A 22,852-nucleotide genomic window follows, 5' to 3' on the forward strand; every position below is an offset into this window, starting at 1 on the left:
AGAAATAGAAAGCAAGAGAGAGAGAAACCAGGACAGCAAGTTGGGGAAAATATTCATAGTGCAGTAGTTCTTTAAGTTTGTGATCCATCCTCATATTCTCCCAACCCTGCACCCATCTCCCATCTGCCAACCTGCTCCCATCTGCCAACCTGCTCCCATCTCCTAACCCTGCACCCATCCTTCAACCCTGGTCCTATCTCCCAACCCTGCACCCATCTCCCAACCCTGCACCCATCTCCCAACCCTGCGCCCATCTCCCAACCCTGTACCCATCCATCAACCCTGGTCCCATCTCCTAACCCTGCACCCATCTCCCAACCCTGGTCCTATCTCCCAACCCTGCACCCATCTCCCATCTCCCAACCCTGCTCCCATCTCCCAACCCTGCACCCATCTCCCAACCCTGCACCCATCTCCCATCTCCCAACCCTGCACCCATCTCCCAACCCTGCACCCATCTCCCAACCCTGCACCCATCTCCCAACCCTGCTCCCATTTCCCAACTTGGATAAAATGAAGTTGTTTTCATATAAAACAATGTTGCACACCTTTTCCCTTCTGATATTTTCTGTTACCAGTTTTTACCCTTCATCCAGGAATCAGGTGTGCAATGTTGTCATCCTCGTCTTTTGTGATGTGCTGTAATATTTCAGTGACTTTTATTTTTATTGAATTTATTAGGGTGACATTGGTTAATAAAATTATATAGGTTTCGGGTGTTCAATTCTACAGTACACTGTCTGTATATTGTATTGTGTGTTCACCTCCCAAGGCAAGTCTCCTTTCATCCTGGATAGAATGATGCCGAGTGAAATAAGCCGGTCAGAGAATGACAAGTACCATATGATTTACATACATGTGGAAGGTAATGAACAAGACAAACTAACAAACAAAATAGAAACAGACTCATAGGTGTAGAGAACAAACCCACCGCTGTCGGAGGGGAGTGCGAGCGAGGCGTTGGGTGAAGAAGGTGAAGGGGTTAAGAAAGAAAACATAGACGCAGACACCAGCATGGTGATTGCCAGAGGGAAAGGCGGGTTATTTGAAAAGGTCTGTTATTTTCGACATGTGTTTGATGATCTTTTTGCGAACCTTTTCTTTGAAAACTTTATATAGAATGAGCCCCGGGTTTTTTATTATGATGATTCATTTTGTTCTGCTTCAGTTCTTTATTGATTTAGTCAACCAGGCTTCTTTCTCAGCATGCCGTCATGTGGGTACGAAGTGATACCTTTTATCTTCTTTTCCTCTTGTGTTTGCAAACAACTCTGCATTACAGATGTGCTCCTGGGGGAACTTTTCTTCCTTTTTTTTATTAATAAATTTTTGTTACAGATGTTTCTCCTTTTCCCCCCACTGATTCCCCCCGCCCCCTCCCTCCCCGCCCTGTCCCCAGCTTTGTTGTCCATGTCCACTGTTCATGCACACATGCATATACGTTCTGTGGTTTATCTCTCCCCCACCACCTCTTCTGGGGATTGTCAGTCTGTACCCCACTTCCACATCTCTGGAACTACCCCCTTCCTCAGACTGTTATGTTCATTATATTCCACAAATAAGTGAGATCATATGATACTTGTCTTTCTCTGTTTGGCTTGTTTCACTTAGGATAATACTCTCCAGGTCCCTCCACGTCATCTCGAAGGATAAGAGATCTTCTTCCTTACAGCTGCATAGTACTCCATTGTGTATATGTACCACAGCTTTCTCAAACCCGTTTTCCTAACTCATCTTGTCGCTGTTTGCTTTAGTCAGGCTGCAGAGGTAAGGAGCTCTCTGAGTTTCCGGCTCCGTGGCTCTGACCCGCGCACGCGGCCCGGGCTCATTGAGGGCTCCATCCTAAGGAGCTAGGAGCTTCTGCAGAGATGGAAGGAGTTTCCAGGAGTCAAAGCAAAGTTAGTCTTGCTGCTTTTTGCTGAGATTCTCAAGGTCATTCTTCCATAGAATTCTGAATAGATAATTGTCCGGAGTTCAAAGGGACGTTGTGCGTTGTCACAGCTCTTCTTTACATATGGCTCAAGTCGCCCCACAAGAGGCCGAATGAACACCTGAGCCTAGGACGGCTGGTCTCCAGGGTCTCTGTTCTTGATCTCTGTGCCCGTGTATATGAGAGACTTACATGAGCTTATCCAACACGGAGCTCACCACTGTTCACCATGCTGCGTCCTGTAAGGATGAACATTCTTCTTTTTTTTACTTATCTTGCTTAATTGTCCCCATATTTTTTTAAATTTTTTATATAATTAATTAATTTATTTCTGTTACAGTTGTTTCTCCTTTTCCCCCCAGTGATTCCCCCCCTCCCTCCCCACTCTGTTCCCAGCTTTGTTGTCCATGTCCATTGTTCATGCATACATGCATATAAGTAAGAATGAACATTCTTGTATGTGCTTCTTTGTCATCTTCTCTGGTTATCTCCCCTGATAAATCCCCAAAAGTAAAACTACTGACCAATATGTGAAAAGTTCTGATATCTAAATTACCCTTTATAAAGGTTGAACCAATTTAATATTCTTACCAACAGTTACACAAAGCCAGTTTATCCATATTTCCAAGTTATTGCCTTTGAGAAAAAATGAACAATTTGTGAAACAAACCAAAAATGGTAGCCCATTATTTCCTTGAAAAATGTAGGGTATGTCCTCAACATACACAATATGTCACACAACTCCAGGTGGATTTAAGAATCACTGTGAAATTTGAAAGCATGACACAGATAATATAGCCAAATCTCTATCTCATCTCAGGATGAAGGATTGTCTAGATAAAGCAGTTTAAGAAATAAAAATGTAAATGATTCATAGTTTTGATAACCACAAAATATCAAAAACTCTAGTGAATCACTAAGTAAAAGAGAAACACTCCATTCTCTCAACAAAATACTGCCAAGTATATGAATGAACAAATTTCAATTAAAGAAATCAAAACTTCTGTTAAATATAGAAAATCTGGTAATCATAGCTTTCCAAAGATGCAGTACCTTCCTTTCAGAAAGAGTTCTAAGTCTCTGGAGAGCTTCTAGTTAGAACAATAATTGTTGAGATCTTTTGAAAGGAGTTCAGTCACCAGAAAGATAATTTGTGTAAAAATGATATATGTGTATATCATTTAATCATCTTTTCTACCTTAAGGAATACATCATCAAATGATGACATGTCCACCGATATTTTAATGGCATAGGAAATGTATTGACATACCTACGTTTGACACAGCGTGCTGCCCAAAGTTTCAGCCCATGGACAGTAATCCTGCACATTATCAAATGTTCTCACATATCAACAAATGCTCCGGTGAACAGGATACACAAGTAGCAATGAATAGTCTTGGAGGAGACTAAAGTAGATAGGGAGAATTATCGTAACTTTTTTTCAGAGAGAAAAGCGATATAAGTTATAGAAAGTGAAATTATAGAAAATGTAAGAACATAAAACCAACTATATTTCCACTTCTTACTTTATATTTTTTATCATTTATCTGTGGACTCAATACACCTTTTAAAATGCAAAACTATACTGCACTGCCTTCTAATATGCTATTTTATGTGCAAAAAAAAAAAAAAAAAAAAAAACCAGGAATACTTTCCTATGTTCCACGCTTCTCAGCATGTTTTCTTACTGCATCATGTGACTAAATCAAAGCGCATTTAAGCATCCTTATATGTGATATATAGAATATTTTCATTTTTTCCCAGTTCAAAGTTGTACTTAGCATACATTTATATAGTTTTGCATTATTTTGTTTTCACATTAACTTCTTTAAAAAAATTTTTTTTCACTTATTAATTTTAGAGAGAGAGGGAGATAGAGACAGAAACATCCATTTGTTTTTTCACTTACTGATGCATTCATTAGCTGATTCTTGTATGCACTCTGACCAAGGATCAAACCTGCAACCTTGGTGTAACAGGATGATGCTCTAACCCAATGAGCCAAACAGCCACATCTCACATTAACAACTTTTAGAACAAAAATTTTTTTCTTTATTGATTTTAGATAATGAGGAAGGGAGAGGGACAGAGAGACAGAAACATCAATGAGAGAAAACATCATTTGGCTGCTTCCTGCATGCCCCCCACTGGAGATCGGGCCCACAACCTGGGCATGTGCCCCAACCAGGAATTGAACCAGTGACCTCTTGGTGCATGGGTTGATGCTCAACCACTGAGCCACACCAGCTGGGCTCATATTAACTGTTTTTTTTTAATTTATTTTTGTTACAGATGTTTCTCCTTTTTTCCCCATTGACACTCTCTTCCCCTTCCCCCTCCCACCCTGTCCCCAGCTTTGTTGTACATGTCCATTGGTTATGTGTACATGCATGTAAGTTCTGTGGTTTATCTCTTCCTGCCCCATCCACCCTCTCTTTGAGGGCTGTCAGTCTGTACCCTACTTCCACGTCTACTCTGTTCCTCAGACTGTTATGTTCATTATATCATATTAACTTCTTAAAGTGAAATTTTAGAAACAAAGATTGGCACATTTAGTGGGTTTTATTAATGTTGCCAACCTACCACCTAGAAAGTTTGTACCAGTTTAAAATTCTACTGTGTGAAAGTTCTGTTTCCCTGCAGAATCTTATAATATTGAATATTATAATTTCTTCTAGTTTTTGCTAGTTGGGTAGGTGGTAACCCTAGTGTCTAATTGTGTTAAGCATTTTCCCACATATTTGGAGCCTATTTTATGTAAAAATTCAATTCTTTAATAGTAAAAAAACTATTGTTGACCTTAAATAGAAAGCCAGATAGTTCTCCAGCAAAAGGAATTAATTTTGGAACAACAAAGAATTGCAACTTGGGACCTGCAGTCTAATGGTGAACCATTCACAAGTCCAAAGAACTACTGAGACAGGTTCTTTGATAGTGGAGAGGAGTTCAGAGGGGCTGTTGTAAACAAAAAGTCCATTGGAGGAAACTGAGAGTTTACAGTGTAGTGGCTGTTCATTGGCTGAGTTGTAAAAGTCTTCCATTGGCTGTGTGGTTGCCAGGTGGGGAGAAGATCTTCCCTCTTCCTGCTGAAGTAGTACTGCTAGCTGAGAGAGATGGAAACACATCTCTTCCTGTTTGGAGTAATTGATGATGAGTTTTAGGATGTGAGAGCTCCCCCTATAGGTTCTCTCAACCCCAAATTATTCCTTGGTTTCTTTTATTAATCTTCATCCCATTTAGATAGAAATCTTTTGCCAGAAGGGATCAGAGTAGCAGAAAGGACTGAGACAGTATTGTCTGTGGATTTTGTTGGAGTCAAAGCTACAAGCTGAGTCACCAGCATGCAACAGGAGGCAGCACAGAGTCATTTATTTTCCGTGTTTAAAAAATAACAGCAACAGTAACAGCAGGAAAACCTATTTTGCTTTTCTGGTTGAGGTTATCACAGTTGCAACCATGGACACAGGAAAAGTGTGTGTGAGGCATATTAGGGGCTAGGTCAGTGTTTCCCACTGGACTTGCAGGAAGTAGTGGACCTTGAGAGGCATATCTTTTCCTAAGATATCTGATGCCAGCTGCTCAAGGATTGTGTGTGTGTGTGTGTGTGAGAGAGTGTGAGTGTGTGTGGTGGGGGAGGGAGGTGGTTAGAGGGCCATTTCAGTCCCATGTAGGTTACTCTGACAGTCACACTCCCACTAGGAATTTTATGTCATCGAGCTAAGCTCCTGCATCAGTATCTCCTTCCGTCCACTCCTTCACCCTTTTTTGCACAACTGATGATCTTTTAGGGTCCACTTCTGGAAAACCTAATTCACGATAGGCCCCATGTCAACTAGGGATTCAGAAAATTACAAATAAACAAATGTAAACGCAGGATAATTTCAGGTAGTGACAAGTACTGTGAGGGAAATAGAACCGATGACACTGAGCGGCAGGAGCAAGGAGAGTTCTCAGCTGGCCGTGATGTCTTGGGACTGAACTCGTGGGAAGGAGGCGGTTTGTTTAAGGTGGAAGAGACCTTCCTGCCTCATCCCTCAAATCCCAAGACAGAGGTCACAGGAATGAAATGCTCCTAATCTGTTGACAGCCTGACTAGAAAAACCTCAGATGTTAAATACATTTCTATAATATAGTCTACCAGTCAGGGGCCCAACAGGAAGCAGATGGTATATTGAAAAACAGGATAATTTGAGAAGAATGCAATAAAAAGGCAATTTGCAAAGAGACAGAGCAGAACCCCTTGTCCCCTCCCAGAGACAGGATTAGAAGGTTGCCATCCGCTCCCTACTATCCCAGACTTAAAGGGGCAGAGGAGGGGATAGTCAGGGAACCTGGACCCAAGTTCCTCAGAGAAGGAGCCGGGGAACAGTTCCCCAGTCTGACTCTCCTTCCTCCCCCAAACCCCTGGCCCTCTCCCCATTGGCCAAATCCAAACCAAAGCCAGAGAGCCAGAGAGGCAATCGACCTACAATCTAGTGTCCAGGGCTCCAGAGCTTGATGGTTAAGGGTGGAGGTCAGAGCTGAGGGCAAAGGAAGACATCCAGTATGTGTGGCTTACATTGTAAAACAATACTGGATGAGATTTGGAAAAAAGGACAACAGACCCGACTGAGGTCGTAACCTCACTCTGTCACTGGCTGGCTATACATCAACATCTGTAAGCCACTTTTTTTTTTTACTTGATAAAATAAAATTTCACGGCTAGAATAAAACTGCTGAACTTATTCTGAAATGGTATGACTCTGATGTTCACAAATCAAAATAAAGTATTTTGAATGTATTTAAGTGAATGACACAAAAATATCTGGCATAGTATTCTTTTAAATTGGGAACACAAAACTCATCAGAATCCCGGCTCTGTCTTTCTAGCTGGTAAATGACTATGGTTCAAGAAAATATTTTATAATGGCCTGAAGTCAGATGTCTGCTGTTAGGTTATGAGTTCAAAAAATAGAATGATTAGCCCTAGCCAGTTTGGCTCAACGGTTAGAGCGTTGGCCTGTGGTCCTGAGAGACCCAGGTTCGGTTCCCGCTAAGGGCATGTACCTTGGTTGCAGTTTGTCCCCGGCCCTGGTTGGGTCGTGCAGGTGGCGACCACTCGATGTGTCCCTTTCACATCGATGTTTATCTCTCTCCCTCCCACTCTATCTGAACAAAGAATGGAAAAATGTCCTCCGGTGAGAATAAAGAAAAAAAAAATAGAATGATCACTTTTTTCTCAGGGACTCAGACTTCCTTCAAGACATGACTTAGAAGAGAGGATATTCCCATTCCTGAGATAAGCACAGGATTTGTGGATGAGACCTCTGGAAATGTAATATGGGAAATTTTGGTGAATAAGGGTCTGACTAGAGAAAAATAATAAAGGCATCGGTTAGTATTGTCCATATCTAATAATATTTTTGATTGAGTAGGATTTATATGCTCCAAGGGAGCTTTTGTTAGCTACTGCTGTTTCAATTCCACAACCACATTATTTAATTCCGTGTCTTTCATAACCCCACCTGAATGTGTAGCAGAATCCTGTCTAGCCCTTTAATGGTCACAGTGCCTTCACAAAGGAGAAGATTCCAGAACAGCAGAGTCACAGAAGGCCAAACAGCTGCAGAAGAGTACAAATAGCTCTAATCTGAAACACACGATTTATCAGATGGGAACATGATTGCTAGCAATCTTACTTTTTTTGGCGATTGCAAGGTTGAGCACAGTAGCGCATGTGACGCCGTAGGAGGACGTGTCGGGAGCTTTTACAAGCAATTATGCGTGAGTGTCTGGGACCTTCATTTAAGCAGAAGGCCTCTGTGGAGGTCAATCGGGAACATAGGCTGGAAGGAAGATGCTGGGGGAGACCTTCCATCGGGGAGAATATTAAGTGGGACTCCTGTGTTTGCTTGTCTGGGGTGGGCTCATCTACATAATTGACTAAAACAGAATGAACAGCTGTGAAATACAGCATCTGAATGTGTGGGTAAAACAAAATTACAAAATATACAGGGTCATAGAACACGCCGTGTATTTCCACAGGATTATAGAATTTTCAAGCTCATTCGAGATAGAGGGAATCGGCCAGTCTTCTAGAAAAGCCAAATGACTTTATCAAGGTCAACTGGCTACATAGTTATAGCTTACTAGTTAAGTATGTGGATTCAAGTCAGACACTGTAGATTCAAATCCCAGCTCTACCACTCACTCTGTGACTCGAGAAAACCACTCTACCTTTCGGTGCCTCAGTCTTCCCGTCTACAAAATGGAATAATAGGACATAACATGGGAAGAATAGTAAGACATCCCTTGTATTTAGTAACAGAGTACATTTCAGTGACCCTCGGTGGTATCTAGAACTTTGTAAGTGATTAATCAACACGAGGTATGTTATTGTTAGCAAGAATGGCAGAGCCAAAGTCACCTCTTACCTACCCTAAAAAAGGGAGGAGCGTATCACAAGAGGGATATATGTGAGAAATTAGCTTCCTAATTAAAAATGACTGTGAGACAAAATAATGTTAGTCTTCTCGAGTTATAAAAGCAAATAAAAAGAAAAAAGTACCTTTGGGAGAAGTGATTCAGATGTGCTCCATAGAAGTTTTCAAAATCTCAGTTTATACTCTCATGCTTAAATTCCCTATTTGTATCATGTTCCCCCCTAGCTGACATTTTTTAAAATACACATACACACACACACACATATATATACATATATATACATATATACATATATATATATATATATTTTTTTTTTTTTAAGAGAGAAAGGAAGGGAGAGAGAGATAGAAATATTGATGTGAGAGTGAAATATCTCTCGGCTGCCTCCTGCACGCTCCCCACCCGGGACCGAGCCCACAACCCGGACATGTGCCCTGACTGGGAATCGAACCAGGACCTCTCAGTCCATGGGATGACACTCAATCCACTGAGCCACACTGGCTGGGCCCTAGTTGACTTTTTTTTTTTTTTTTTTGGTACATGCCCCTAGCAGGAACCGAACCTGGGACTCTCTAGTCCATAGGCCGACGCTCCAACCACTGAGCCAAACTGGCCAGGGCCCTAGTTGACATTTTTAATTAGTTTGTTTTATAGCTAGCAGAAATGTAGATCAATACAGTTTTTGACAGTTTATCTTTTTTACCATACTAATTTTTCTCTAGTAATGATGTTTACTAATGCTATAAGATTCCTTTATTCTTTCTAATTAGAATAAGTTGTGCTTTTATTTATCTTTATAAATATGTTTTTATTGACTTTTTAGGGAGAGAAGAAGGGAGGGAGGGAGGGAGAGAGGGGGGGGGAGAGAGAGAGAGAGAGAGAGAGAGAGAGAGACATCGATGTGTCTGAGAAACACCAGTCAGCTGCCTCCTGCACACCCCCTACTGAGGATCAAGCCTGCATCCTGGGCATGTGCCCTGACCTGCAATCAAACCCACAACCTTTTGGTACATGGGATGATGCTCAATCCACTGAACCTCACCAGCCAGAGCTAGAATAAGTTATGCTTTTAAATAAATGTACATTTTGAACAAAGTGAAAGCATGCTATGAATTAAAACAATACTTTTTTAATATCTTTGGGGATAAGGCATCTGGTGTTCTTATAAAGCATATGAAGTTGTTGAAAAAAAACAATTTTTTTGTGAAATATGGATAGTTATCTATATAAAGAAATCAAGTGAAATAGAAGTTCAAAGATCTTTCTTATAATTGCTGGTTGAAATTCTAGCAAGCTGCTCACACGTGAAAACCCATGTTTAAGCATGTGGTCCGGCTCCTGATGCCCCTCCTGGAGAGCCCGGGAAAGGCCTGACTGTGCCTGTCGGTTATTATTCTGAGCTTTTTCCTGTTGGCCGAGGGGCAAAGACACCTATTATTACTTATTAATCGTGTTTGACCATATTCAAACTTGGGATGACGTGGTAGCATCATCACATCTCACATGAGGACACTATTAAATATGGGCTGTGGCTTTGGTACAAAATGCTGGCATAGCTGTTGTAGTTTTTTAATTTTATAGATGCTTTAAGATGACTGTGTCCATATTTTATAGCACAAGCCATTGTTGGATGACAATGCCCACTGGCTAAGGAATAAAACTTTCATTCAAAGATCTCTTAGCCCAGTCAGAATATTGGCATTTCTCAAAGGTGTTATATATAATGCACAGTACACAGCCCCAGAGAAGATGCATTTCTACTTTTAGCCGTGGCGGATCGGCCACAGGTAAAGGAGGTACATTCTAGAAGCATCATTGACTGTTCCCTTTGAGGATAGAACTACTTTGGCCACGTATTTCACAGTGGTCTTCAAACTTAGTCAGGACCCCTGCATAATAATGAGTTACTAACCTCCTTCACAGACTCCTAGCAGTGGTGGTGAGTGATTTAAGGCCATTCCAGATGTTAACCAGGATTCAAAAAGGCGTGTTCGTGAAAAGCCCACGGAGTATTTTTGTTGTTCTGACTTATTCCTAGAGAAACTCACCCCTGTTATAAATCTGAAAGTCCTGAAGGATAGGTTTCTTCTGTCCCTCACTGGGATTTTCTGACTCATTCCAGGTAGCTGTCAGTATAGGGATGATCTGACTTTCAACTGTATTTGAGACGTTGTCAATTAAATCAGGAACCTAAGATAGAGAATTGCTTCAAAGCCCTTCATTTCAGAATGCTTATGACCATGATTTTCTTTGTGTCATTATTATTGTTGTTACTTTATTTTCTTCCCAATGCTAAATTATTTATTTATTTTTGTTACAGATGTTTCTCCTTTTTCCCCATTGACACCCTCCTCCTGTTGCCTCCCCCCTCCCCCGCCCCGACAGCATTGTTGTCTGTGTCCATTGGTTATGCATATATGCATATAAGTTCTTTGGTTTATTATTGTTACTACTTTAATCTTAGGTTAGTGACATGTGCCAGGCACCTGGCAAAGTAATTAAGCTACAAACAGGACAAAAACAGTTGTGGTTTCTAGTGTCACAAAACACCTGGAAAAGATGCAGGTTTGTTATACATGTAACCGACAGATGCATGTCTGTACTTTGTGTTAAAATCTGTTAACAGTGTTCCATATACACACGTGGCATATTTTTTGCACTTTGATGTGTTCAGAAGCTATTTACATTGTATTTTGTAGCTCTGGTTTGTTGATGGGTCTGTGATTCTTCTCCATTTCTTCATGTATACTACTGAAGAACCACTGGTCAAATGAGCTATCATTGTATCTAGTCATCAGCAGGTAGTTATGCTGAAAGTTACCGAACACTTTGTGAATTACAGATCTCTTTCTACATCTGTCATTTCAGACAAATTATGATGGCAAGTATTTCATTCAAATTTTTCAGGGTAACCAAATATTGGAGACTATAAGTCATTTTTCCCAGGTCACTCATCCTGGTCTGTATGATCAATATTCCAAATGGGTTACTTTGGCTACAGAGTTTCTGCTTTGATCCAAAAGGAGACACAAAGACCTCATAAACATCAACTAGAAAACATTTATATATGTATATATAAATGTTTACGAAGTACATTACCACATTAGAAATGTAAAACACTGATTTAAATATGAGTGTTGTTGATGTGAGAAAAACACTTTCTTCTACTTTATTTTTCAAACAGGAGTAGAAACTCATTGCTTCTGAGACATCATTAGTTGATTTATTTTTCTTGTTCACAGCACTAGTTCACAGATGTTAGCTGCCATGAATATGTATCAGCAGAAAGTGTGAACCACAACCTATAGTAACAATTGCAAATCACTTCATTTACACAGTGGGTCCTCTGTTCATGGCTACCTCTTTTTTTATCGTACGTGTGCCCTTTTACCTTAAATTTCCTTTGTGATTATTCTATCAGATGAAGCTAATTTTCTCTAGTGTCTCAAGACAGGGATAATTTCTGCTGTTTTAAGTAAATAGCATGGGTCAGTTTGGTATGCTCATTATGGACCTAATTCCATTTGTTTTGGGAATTTCTCATTTGCATAATACAAAGGAAAACAAAAATTAACAGAGCACAGACTTTAATGCAGCAGAAATCAAAGTAAAGAAGCATGAACTACTTGTATTAATTAAGTTATTCCCTTATAGTAGGTCACCCTTCTCTGTAGGGATCTATTCCAAGGCCCCTATGGTGCCTGAAACCGCGGACAGACAGTACCGAACCCTAGGTATACTGTTTTGTCCTGTATGTGCATATCTCTTCACTCAAAGGAAGCACTTTCCGACTTCTCTTTGGCATATCAGAATTGCCAGCATCACCACTTTTGCATTTCGGGGCCATTCTGAAGTAAAACAAGGGTGACGAGACCACAGGTACCATGCCAGCCAATCTGATAACCAAGACAGCAGCTCAGTGACGAAGGGGTGGGGGGCGTCTGCAATGTGAAGACCCTGGACAAATAAATGGGGGGTTCCCGTCGCAGGCAGGGCGGAGTGGGACAGGGTTGGATTTCATTCTGCTGAGAACATCATGCAACTTAAAACTTAGGCATAGTTTATTTCTGAAATTTTTCCATTTAATTTTCAGGACACGGTTGAGCGCGGGTAACTGAAGCCACAGGCAGTGAAACCATAGATAAGGGGCACTACTGTACTTTCATCCTAGGACTGAGGAGTTGAGCTCACACCTGACGGAGGAATTCCATAGACTCGTCCTGTCTGGTTTACTTGCCTAAGTTCTGCCCAAGAGCTTTTGATGAAAAAGCTCTGGACTGCTTCTCCCTGTGTCTTATTTCTCTTTTCCCAAAACATAGTAGAGTGCCCCTCAGAGTAGAGTCAGCCAAAGTTGGTCAAATTCAACATCAATTTCTATTCTTAGTTATCTGCAGCAGATGTAAATTTTTAAAGGACCTACTATATTTCACTTACTCTTTCATATTCTTTATATAAATGATTATATCAATTCTTACAGAAACCTGCTAGGTAATTATTGTTGTCATTGATAATATCCCCCTTTCTTACAGACAGTGAAACTAAGCTTGGTGAGGAGGTATTAACCACCTTAACGTGAATCACAGTGAGGCAGAGTTAGAATTCATACCCGTGTCTGTTATGTTCTAAAACTTGGGTTTTTTCCATGACCTTGTGCTGCCTCATTGTTCATAAAACATATATTGATAAATCATTTAGGACTGTATGTGTTTTGGCTCCTTCTGCAGAGAGATTATTGAAAAATAATGAAAGAGAAATATAAAGACATTAAAGGAACATATTCATTGCCCTTTGGTAAAACAGTAAAAACACCAACTATTCAAATAAATAACTCTACCAGCCCATCAAAGAAAGCGTTCTCACAGGTCATAAGAATATCTGATCCCTCAGGACAGAGTAGTTCAGGTGATAGATAAAAGGCTGATTGTGTGTTGTATTAAAGCACTTGTAAATACTATATTATGCATAGAAAGGTCAAAAATGATGAATCGAAGCCAAAATTGATTGAAGATTAGATTGTAGGGTCTTGTGAAAGGGAGGAGACGATATGTGAATAGAAGAATATCTATGTTGATATTCTTAATCCCCTGTGATGCTCATAAAATAAGAGTCCTGGGACTGTCCCACCCAACCCCAAAACATCTGGAGCATGGGAACTGCCTATCTATCAAACACTCTAAGATGATAAGTCATAGACCACACTTTGGGGAAATACTGTTTTGGTCCAGTCTTTTTATTTATAAATGAGCATGAGGCTTATAAGGGACAAGGGTTATCCAAAGTTTGCTGTACTTACTTTCATTAGAGCTTTGGTGGCTAAATCAGTCTCCTCGACGCCCAGCCCTGTCCTCTTTGATACTTGGATTTAATTGTTCCAGCTCTAGCCATGGACCAGCTAACAGCATATATCATCATTTCTCTTCTAGAATCACCACCACAGCTGCCTGCATGATGGACCTGAGGCGGTACCCCCTGGATGAACAAAATTGCACCTTGGAAATTGAAAGCTGTAAGTTTTTCTGAGACGCCAGCTAGACTGAACTCTTGCTTTGAGGTTCTCCAGACCACAGGTCCTGCCAAGGTTCTGCTAGCTCCCTGAATCTGATGGAGGGAGGCACTCCTAGTACCCTCCCTCGATGCTGCGCTCATCCTCTTAGTCTTGTCCTTAAATCCCTGGGAGAGATGTGAAGGGGAAAAGTAATCCAGCAATAAATAGAAGTTGCTAAGAGCCTAGAAGAAAAACAAGGGCTATTCTAGCCATCTAAAGTATAGTATTGGTGCCAACTGCTCCACCACGCTTGAGACAATAGGTGATGGTGGCCGAGGGACACAGATATCCTAATTAGTTTTGCCTCTCATAAGCATGATCACTTTTCAGTTGCAAAATAAATGTGGCCTTCTGAAACAGCTGAAACAGTCATAGGATGTAGATCGGTGGAATATTTTCATTCCCAGGGACTATTTTCAGCGTCGAAATGTATATTCTTGCTGAAGGCATCTGATGAGCAAAATTGGTGCGTGTGTGTGTGTATCCTCTCTCCTGCGCTGACCTGCTTTGCAGTGTTGTTGCCTTTCTAGGCCAGGGTTTGTGTCCTTCACGATTCAGTCACCCACCCCGTCGGTACAACGCTGATTTCACAACCCATCTCCGTTTCAGAGGTCACTCAGGGAGGTCGTTTGAAGTGGAATCGGATTTTGAATCTCTTTTCTCTGTCAGTTCTTTGTACTGCGTTCATACCTCACCCCACCAAACAGTGGGAAGCTGGCAATTTTGTATGTAGCATCCTGGATAATGAGCAACTTGACTGCTGTGCGGATCCGCTCAGCCTTTGTCAGGAGCTCCGGCTGCGACAAGCAGCGTGACTCTAAATCACTGCTCTGAGCGGAAGCTCGGCGTCTATGACACATCATGGGCATCTTTGCCCCTTTCGAAAAACAGCTTCCAGGGACAATTCAATGTACATGCATTTTCTGAAGGACCTGATTTCATACTCGCACTCCCAAATCATCGTGATTTTCACGTTGGATCTTGGCCATGCAGAACTACTTAATAAAATCGCCCTATAGGATTTTTAGGATTATTTTTATGCAGATATCTTTGGGATTAACTTTGCATTTTCATAACTAAGCATACAGCTTAGTGCGGAATAATGTTCCTCAATGTCCAAAATGTAGTTGTTTCCCATCGTTGGCGTAAGGATGGTTTGAGAAAAAATATGCGGCTGGGTACCACTCGTGAATTTTTGCGGCGAGAGAATTTCCCATGGTAGACTTTGCCTGGAATTGTAATAATCATAATTGTACATAGTTGCAGCACTGTCGTTGATGTCAAAGCCTTGCACAGCTTTTCTACTTCAAAGAACCGATGCCAAAGGACACGGGCAAAGCCCAGTGTTCATGGAACTCAATTGTCATTGTAAGCTGAATATTGAACATTTAACATGATAATTCCTTAGACTTTGAGAAAGTTTAAATTTTATAAAGGGGCTTTCACAGATCTCATTTCAATTCATTTACCCTGTTAAATGAGGTAGAATAGATTTTTTTCCAGCTGTGTTGAGATATAATTGACATATAATAGTGTGTAAGTACGTACAAAGCGATGATTTGTTATATGTATATATTGTGAAATGATTACCACAATAAGGTTAATGAACGCATCCATCACCTCGCATAGTTACAGTGTGCGTGTGTATTGAGAGCTTTTAAGATTTACTCTCAGCAATTTTCAAGATTGTAAACTACAGTCACCGTACTGTAGATTAGATAGCCAGGTATTATTTATTTTATAGCTGGAAGTTTATACCCTTTAACCGCCTTCACCCCTCTCCCCCAGCCCCCACACTCAGTTTACTGTTTCTATGAGTTCAGTTTTCTTGTTCAGATTCCGCGTACGTGATGACAGACAGCGTTCGACGTTCTCTGCCTGACTTATTTCACTCAGCATAATGCCTCAAGTTCCTTCCATGTTGTCTCAAATGGCAGAACAGTATTCCATTGTGTATGTGCACGTCTTGTCCATCCAGTCAATCATCAGCAGACATGGAGGCTGTCCCCATGCCTTGGCTACTGCAAACAATGCTGCGTGAATGAGGGGTGGAGCTCTCTCTCTGAGGGTGATGTTATTTCCTGCAGATATGTAGCCAGAAGTAGCATTGCTGGGTCGTATAGTAGCTCTGTTTTAAATTTCTGAGAATCCTTCATACCGGTTTTCATAGTAACTGTACCAGTTTACATTCTCACCAACATTGCACAAGATTTCTTTTTCTCTACATCTTCGCCCAGCATGTATCTCCTATCTTTTCTATGATACCCATTCTAACAGGTGCGAGATGATAGCTTGTCCTGATTTTTATTTGCAATCCCCTCATGATTAGTGATGTTGAACACCTTTCCATGTACCCGTTGGTCAGTTGTATATCTCCTTTGGAAAACTGTCTCGTCGGTTTCTCTGTGTATGTTTAAATTGGATTTTTTGGTTTTTTTGCTATTGTGTTGTATGAGTTGATTATGTATTTTGATTATTCATCATGTATCAGATACATTTTTTTGCAAATATTTTCTCCATTCCATATGTTGCCATTTCATTCTGTTGATGGTTTCCTGTTCCGTGTGAAAATTTACTAGTATGAGATAGTCCTGCTTTGTTTATTTTGCTTTTATTACTTATGCTTTGGGTGTTATGCTCGAAATATTATAGTCAAGACCAATGTTGAGGAGCCTTTTCCCTATGTTTTCTTCTAGGAGTTTTACAGTTTCAGGTTTTACATTGAAGTCTAATTCATTTCAAGTAACTTTTTGTGAGTGGTTTCAGATAGGTTTCTAATATAATTCTTTTGCATGTGGATAGCCAGTTTTCCCAATACCATTTATTGAAAAGACTAAATTTTCTCCATTGGGTATTATTGGCTCCCTTTTCAGATATTATTTAACAATATATGTGAGGTTTTAATTCTGAGTTCTCAATTCTGTTTCATTGGTCTACGTGTCTGAATTTTTGACACTTTTTGTGGCTTAACATATGACTGATTCTCGAAAATGTCCCATGTGTGCTTGAGAAGAATATGTATTCTGTTGCTGTTGGACACAGTGTTCTGTGTATGTCTGTTAGAGCTATGTATTCTGTTGCTGTTGGACACAGTGTTCTGTATATGTCTATTAGAGCTATGTATTCTGTTGCTGTTGGACACAGTGTTCTGTGTATGTCTGTTAGAGCTATTTAGTCTATAGCAGGAATTTTCAACCCATGTGCCATCGCAGGACACTGACCTCTTTTCCTTTAGATTGTCAAATGAAAAATGACAACAGCCAACACAAAAAGCTGTCCATTGTGAATGGGTAACAATTATACCCTTTTTTTTGGTCATATCAGCAAAAAAAAAGTATATTTTGGTGTGCCGCAGAATTTAAGTAATTGTGTGTGCCATGAGATGAAAAAAAAGGTTGAAAATCACCGGTCTATCGTGTTGTTACAATCTACTGTTTCCTTATTGATTCTCTGTCTGGGTGATTTATTCGTTGCTGAGAGTGGGGTATTATAGTCCCCAACTATTATTGTATTGTGGTTTATTTCTCCTTTTAGGTCTGTAAGTATTTGCTTTATATATTTAGGTGCTCCAGTATGGGTGCATAAATATTTAGGATTGTTATACTTTCTTTATGAATGTACCCCTTTATTACTATATAACGACCTTCTTTGTCTCCTGTAAGCATTTATAGCTTGAAGTCTATAGGGGAGGTGTTAATATCCCTGCCTTTACAACCAGGGAAACAGACTCGAAGAGGTAAAGTGACCCTCCTAAGTCCCACGGCACTGAGAGGCAGGATCTGAGCTGATGTGGTCACTGATAGCTGAGTTGTGTTAGCAAAGTCACTGACTTTGGAGAGATCTGATTAACAGTAAGATCACTATTCTAGAAATCAGGAAAATAGCCTGTCCTTACAAAAAAATTGAGGCTTACCTGGCCAGTGTGGCTCAGTGGTTGAGAGTGAACCCATGCACCGAGAGGTCACTGGTTTGATTCCCAGTCAGGGCACATGCCCAGGTTGTGGGCCCAATCCCCAGTGGGGGGCATGCAGGAGGTGGTCAGTCGATGTTCTCCCTCATAGGTGTTTCTATCTCTCTCTCCCTCTCCCTTCCTTTTTCTCTAAACATTAAAAAAAAGGAGGCTTATTCATATTTATTTGAAAATAGCCTGTCCTTAAAGAAAAATTTGTATTTATTTAGACAGCAAATCATTATTATAGAAAATGAAATATGGTGATATATTAATAATATACATAAGTATCCAGGCCTTGTCATTAGAAGCAGGTAATTAACTTACTGAGCATTTGAAATTAGGATTCGATCCTTTAGACAACTAGCTTGGAAGTTGATTCCTGATATTCTACCTTATTCATTTATTCTTTTCTGTTAAGCGAACTCTAGGAATTCATTCATTCTCTTCCTTCCTCCAAGCCATCTGTCTTCTATGTATTTTTCTTCTTCCCTCCCTCCTTCCTTGCCTTTCTTTTTCCTCTCAAATGCACTTGACTCTAATAGGGTATTGCTAAATCCTTTTCACCTTGTCTCCTTATCAACAATTAGTATATTGGTTTGATTTTAGAGAGGATGATATAACTTGATCCAGGGCAGCTGGGAGTGGGGGAATATTGACTTTAGCTCATTGTTCATTCATTCATGAATTTACTCATTCATTAAATATTTATTGAGCACTAATTATTTATAAGGCATTGTAATAAGCTCTAAGAATATAATGGTGGACAAAAGTGGACAATACCCTCGCCTTCCTTTATTATGCCGAGGATGGTAGGTTGTGTTTCAATAAGTACATGTGAGAATGTAAAATCCCTTTCATGAAAAGTGCTGCCGAGATGAAAATTTAGTCTAGTGAGATCTTAAAGAAATACTAGAGGAAATCTCGAAATAACGTGCTGATGTTTCTAGAAAGGCAGAGCACTGTGCTTACTTCAAAACTGTTCTTAAATTTAGAGGAATGGGACGTTTTGTAGAATCAGTGGGATTTACTGAGCTAAATGGGCCTGATCATAGGTAACACTATGCAGGAAATGAGGTGTGTACTATGTCCATGTATATATCTTGCCTATATCTTTCTCTGAATCTTTCATTCAGATCGGAAAGGGGATCCTGGGAAAGTCCCCTGTATTTCCAGGGAAATATCACCCTAAAGCACCAATGACAACAGAGTTATGTGCTGTGGCCCATGTGAGGTTCTTCAGAATGTCCTCGCTACAAAGGAATAACGGGAAGTCTTTTAAAGAAGTAATGAATTGTCGAGGTGTGCCTCTGAGTACACCAGTACTTAACAGCATTAAGAGGGTTCTCATACTTTTAGGGCAAGTCAAAGATTTATCTTTTTAAAAATATATGAAGTTCAAATCGTGTCGAGGAAACAACCTCCCACTATATGGCCAGGCTACCTCATGTGTTCCATCCCGAAGTGAGAATCGTTGGGGGCTGCTCTAGGGTATTCTGAGCCAGGTCAGTGCCCCTGCCCTCCTGGGAAGCAGGTGTCTTACACAGCCTGCGACTCCTCTTGGGACATGCACACTGCTGTCTGACAGGGGCTGTGGAATTCTCCCAGCTGGGTCCTGTAACAGGCTGTTCACCTCGGGTGTGTGCTCTGTCTCCACCTGTTGTGGGTGGTCAGACCGCGGGCCTCGGAGCGGCAGAGCCTGAGGTCAGCGCGCTCACTCTCCGCGGCGCTGGTTTCCCGGTCAGGATCGGAGGGTGTGAGACTCTCCGCTGCTCTCCAGAGGCAACTTCTCAGGGCTGGGCCGCGCGTGACTGCGACAGCCAGTCGGGGACCCTCTTCTAGGATCCCCCAAGTCCTTCTAGATCCTGCTAGAGCCCTCTGTGGTAGCATCAGAAACCAGCTCTCGCTGGCCTCTCACAGTCATCAGGGGAGTCATCCTACTTCGCCGAGCCTCAGTTTCCTCAAATGGGGATGAGAATATCTATCACACCAAGTTGTTAGGAAGATTAAATGAACTGATACAGATTAAGAATAGAGGGCTGGGGGGGGGGGGGGGTGGAGAAGGGTATCAGTGGGGAAAAAAGGAGAAAAAAATGAAAAAATAAATACATACATAAAAATAAAATGAAGGGAGGGAGGGAGGGAGGGAAGGAAGGAAGGAGGAAGGAAGGAAGGAAGGAAGGAAGGAAGGAAGGAAGGAAGGAAGGAAGGAAGGAAGGAAGGAAGGAAGGAAGGAAGACTTTGCTTGTAACATGGTAGATATCTAATAAACAGCAACTTAGTGATAATTATTACCTTAATAACACTGATTCTGATTAATATTTTTGAAGTCCCAGACTGCCACAGGTTCGCTCGCCTTATGAGATGTGGTCTGTCCGGCCCAGAAGCACTGCCCTCCTCAACCTCTGCAGATGGAATTCTGTCCAGCCCTTGCATTTACATCCCAATTAAGTCTCATTATCTGTGGGGCTATCTACTTGCTCAGCGGTGCCTACAGTATTGGTTGCTATCCATTTATTTTACTTTGGCCACAGGGAAAAGAATTAATAGCTAGCTTCAGAATCCAAAGAGGAGCATTTAAAAGCAAGCTCTGACATCTGCAGCTGGCTGAAGCGAAAGGGCAGTCGTTTTTGTTTGTGTTAACATTTGAACTGGCCAAAGGAGACCAGTCACCTGCTAATGATCTAAAGCGTCAATGGTCAGTGTAGCAAAGGTCCTTGGGAGGAGTAAGTGTGTTGGGACCAGCATATCTGCTGCTTCCTAATGGGAGTCACCATGCTTTAGAGAGCAGGAAACAGAAATGCGCTGGTGTCTTACGGAACTCAAATTTTGCTATCATATAAAAACAACTTGCTATTAAGTGACTGATGGAATGAAGGCCCTCTTTTCTTTTCTTCTCAGCAATCTCATCCCAAAAATCCTTATTAAAGAGGTCAGTATAGATTGATACATTTAAACAACTCGCAGTATCAAGCACATTTACTATGGCACCAGGTTAATATAGTTCAGATCCAGTTCATGCTGTGTGCTGGTCAGTCTGGCAGTAGGTACACATACAGTATTTTGAAGAACAGTATTTTGTACTGTGCTCCTTAACGCCCAAAGGGAATATTGATGGCAGCATAAAGGATGTTGGTAGATTCGAAATACCTATTGCAGAGGAAGTAGTAACTCAGCTCAGGTTTCGAACTAGTGTGGTATAGGGCTGAGAGGACATTTGTGGACTCCAGGTAGCTGTCTGGTATGGGCTGCTTAAAGTAACTAGACAAGTCACTTATCTTTTTCAGGCTGTGGTTTCTCATCTCTACAGTGGTGCAATATCTGATAGGTACTAAGATGATCAAGATGGAGATCTCCGTGCATTGCTTGGTACTGATTATTTTCATAAGTAGCAGCTGTTATTATTATAGCATATTATTATCATTATCAGATCTGACCTGAAATGTTGTGCTCAACTGGAGTCACAACATTTTCAGAGGGATATGTGGCCATCGGAAAGCCAAAATGTAAATGATACATCAACCATGGAGTATGAAGAAGGGGTAGAAGGAATGAGTGGGAAAAGCGATGCATTTACCTTGAGGAGGGAGACTTAGGGAGGGAGGTTGGTAGTATCTGAATGGAATAGCTATTTTCAAATGACTACAGAATTTCCTCTTAAGACAGCAGACTGTGTCTGCCCCAAGGGCAAAACTAGATTAATGGTAAAAGATGGCAATTTGGGGCTGAACTTTTTTTTTTTTTTTTTCCTTTTTAAGTCATGTCAATTACAGCTGGTGAAAAATCCTGTAGGTCGCTGGATCCTGCACAGGCACTTCCTGGGAACTAAGGAATTCTTGCACTGGGCACATGATGAGACTAGATGAATTCTAAGGAGCTCTGGGTTGATGGTTACTTGGCACGAGCAAACATGTGTAGGACTTCAGTTAGAAGATGACTAGCCAAGCACTGGTTTGTATGAGGGCGCAGATCCCATATGCATATGCCTCTGGGAGCAATGCTATTGAAGAAAAGAAGAAAAATCCCATCTCTGCTAAGATTGTAAGTTGAACAGTGTGTGTGTGTTACTGATAGTCTGTTGCTATTTATCTACCAGTCTTTCTTTTCTCAGATTTTCCTGACAGGAGTACATGGTACGGTTTTGTGTCTGAAAAATAAGTCCGAAGCCCTCACCTATTCCCATCTTTCCAGAAATCTAGGACCCCATTGAAGCTTTTGATCTCCTTAAGGCTTGAAGAATCATCACAGCAAAAGGGGTAGTGTCCATGCCTGTGCAGATGGTGGTAAACAGTGAAACCACCGGTATTTTAGGTGGTCCTTGAATTATTTCAAGTTAGAAAAATATTCCTGTGGCATTGCAGTGATGCGTAGTCATAATTATTTATTGAGGGAAAAGCAAAGAATATTGCAGACACTGTATACACGTTTCATTTACATCGTTGTGCTATTTTGATATTTTCTTACATTGCAGCTAGTGTTGTGGAAGTGGGGTGTTTGTCTCCCCGTCTTTGCTGTGTACATATACCTCATTGGAACATGATCTTCATTTAATTATTATTAGTCCCTCATGATCATAGACAAGTGCCAGGATGTGTATTTGGGAACTCTGGAACCTCATGCAGATATTATTTGTGACCTTCATAAATCTCTGGACTTAAAGACTTCTGTCCTCTTCAATTCTTCCATCATTAGAAAGTAACTTGGTTATAAAGGGTTCATCTTGATATCGAGTATGAAAATAATGAATTCTATAGTCTCCTCCAATAAAGAGCAGTCTTTTCTCTGAATTCACATTTTTTATTTTATCTTCTATCATCTTTATTTTTTCTTTCTGCAATTCCCACCAGATAGATCTTCCACCTCTACCCACCATGACTCTGCACTAAAATTTATAGATTTTTATCTTCCGGATTAGTAAATGTATTTTACTCCAAAGAAATTATTACTAGTATTATATTTTGGCAATCATGTTTTCAATTTCTAAGAGCTCTTTCTTATTCTTTGA

At 40.7% G+C, this 22,852-nt stretch overlaps 1 protein-coding gene across 3 annotated transcripts in view; it reads left to right on the top strand.

The window, feature by feature from the left end:
* GABRB2 (gamma-aminobutyric acid type A receptor subunit beta2) overlaps positions 1-22,852 on the top strand; it is a 205,361-nt gene that overhangs the window by 90,783 nt on the left and 91,726 nt on the right. For all 3 annotated transcript variants that reach the window (XM_036240450.1, XM_036240451.1, XM_036240449.1), the window contains one exon: positions 13,777-13,859. In XM_036240450.1, the coding sequence (XP_036096343.1) occupies positions 13,777-13,859 (83 nt within the window). The remainder of the gene's footprint in view (positions 1-13,776; positions 13,860-22,852) is intronic.

This window comes from Molossus molossus, unplaced genomic scaffold (assembly GCF_014108415.1).
Source record: "Molossus molossus isolate mMolMol1 unplaced genomic scaffold, mMolMol1.p scaffold_m16_p_4, whole genome shotgun sequence".
NCBI classification, from domain to species: domain Eukaryota; kingdom Metazoa; phylum Chordata; class Mammalia; order Chiroptera; family Molossidae; genus Molossus; species Molossus molossus.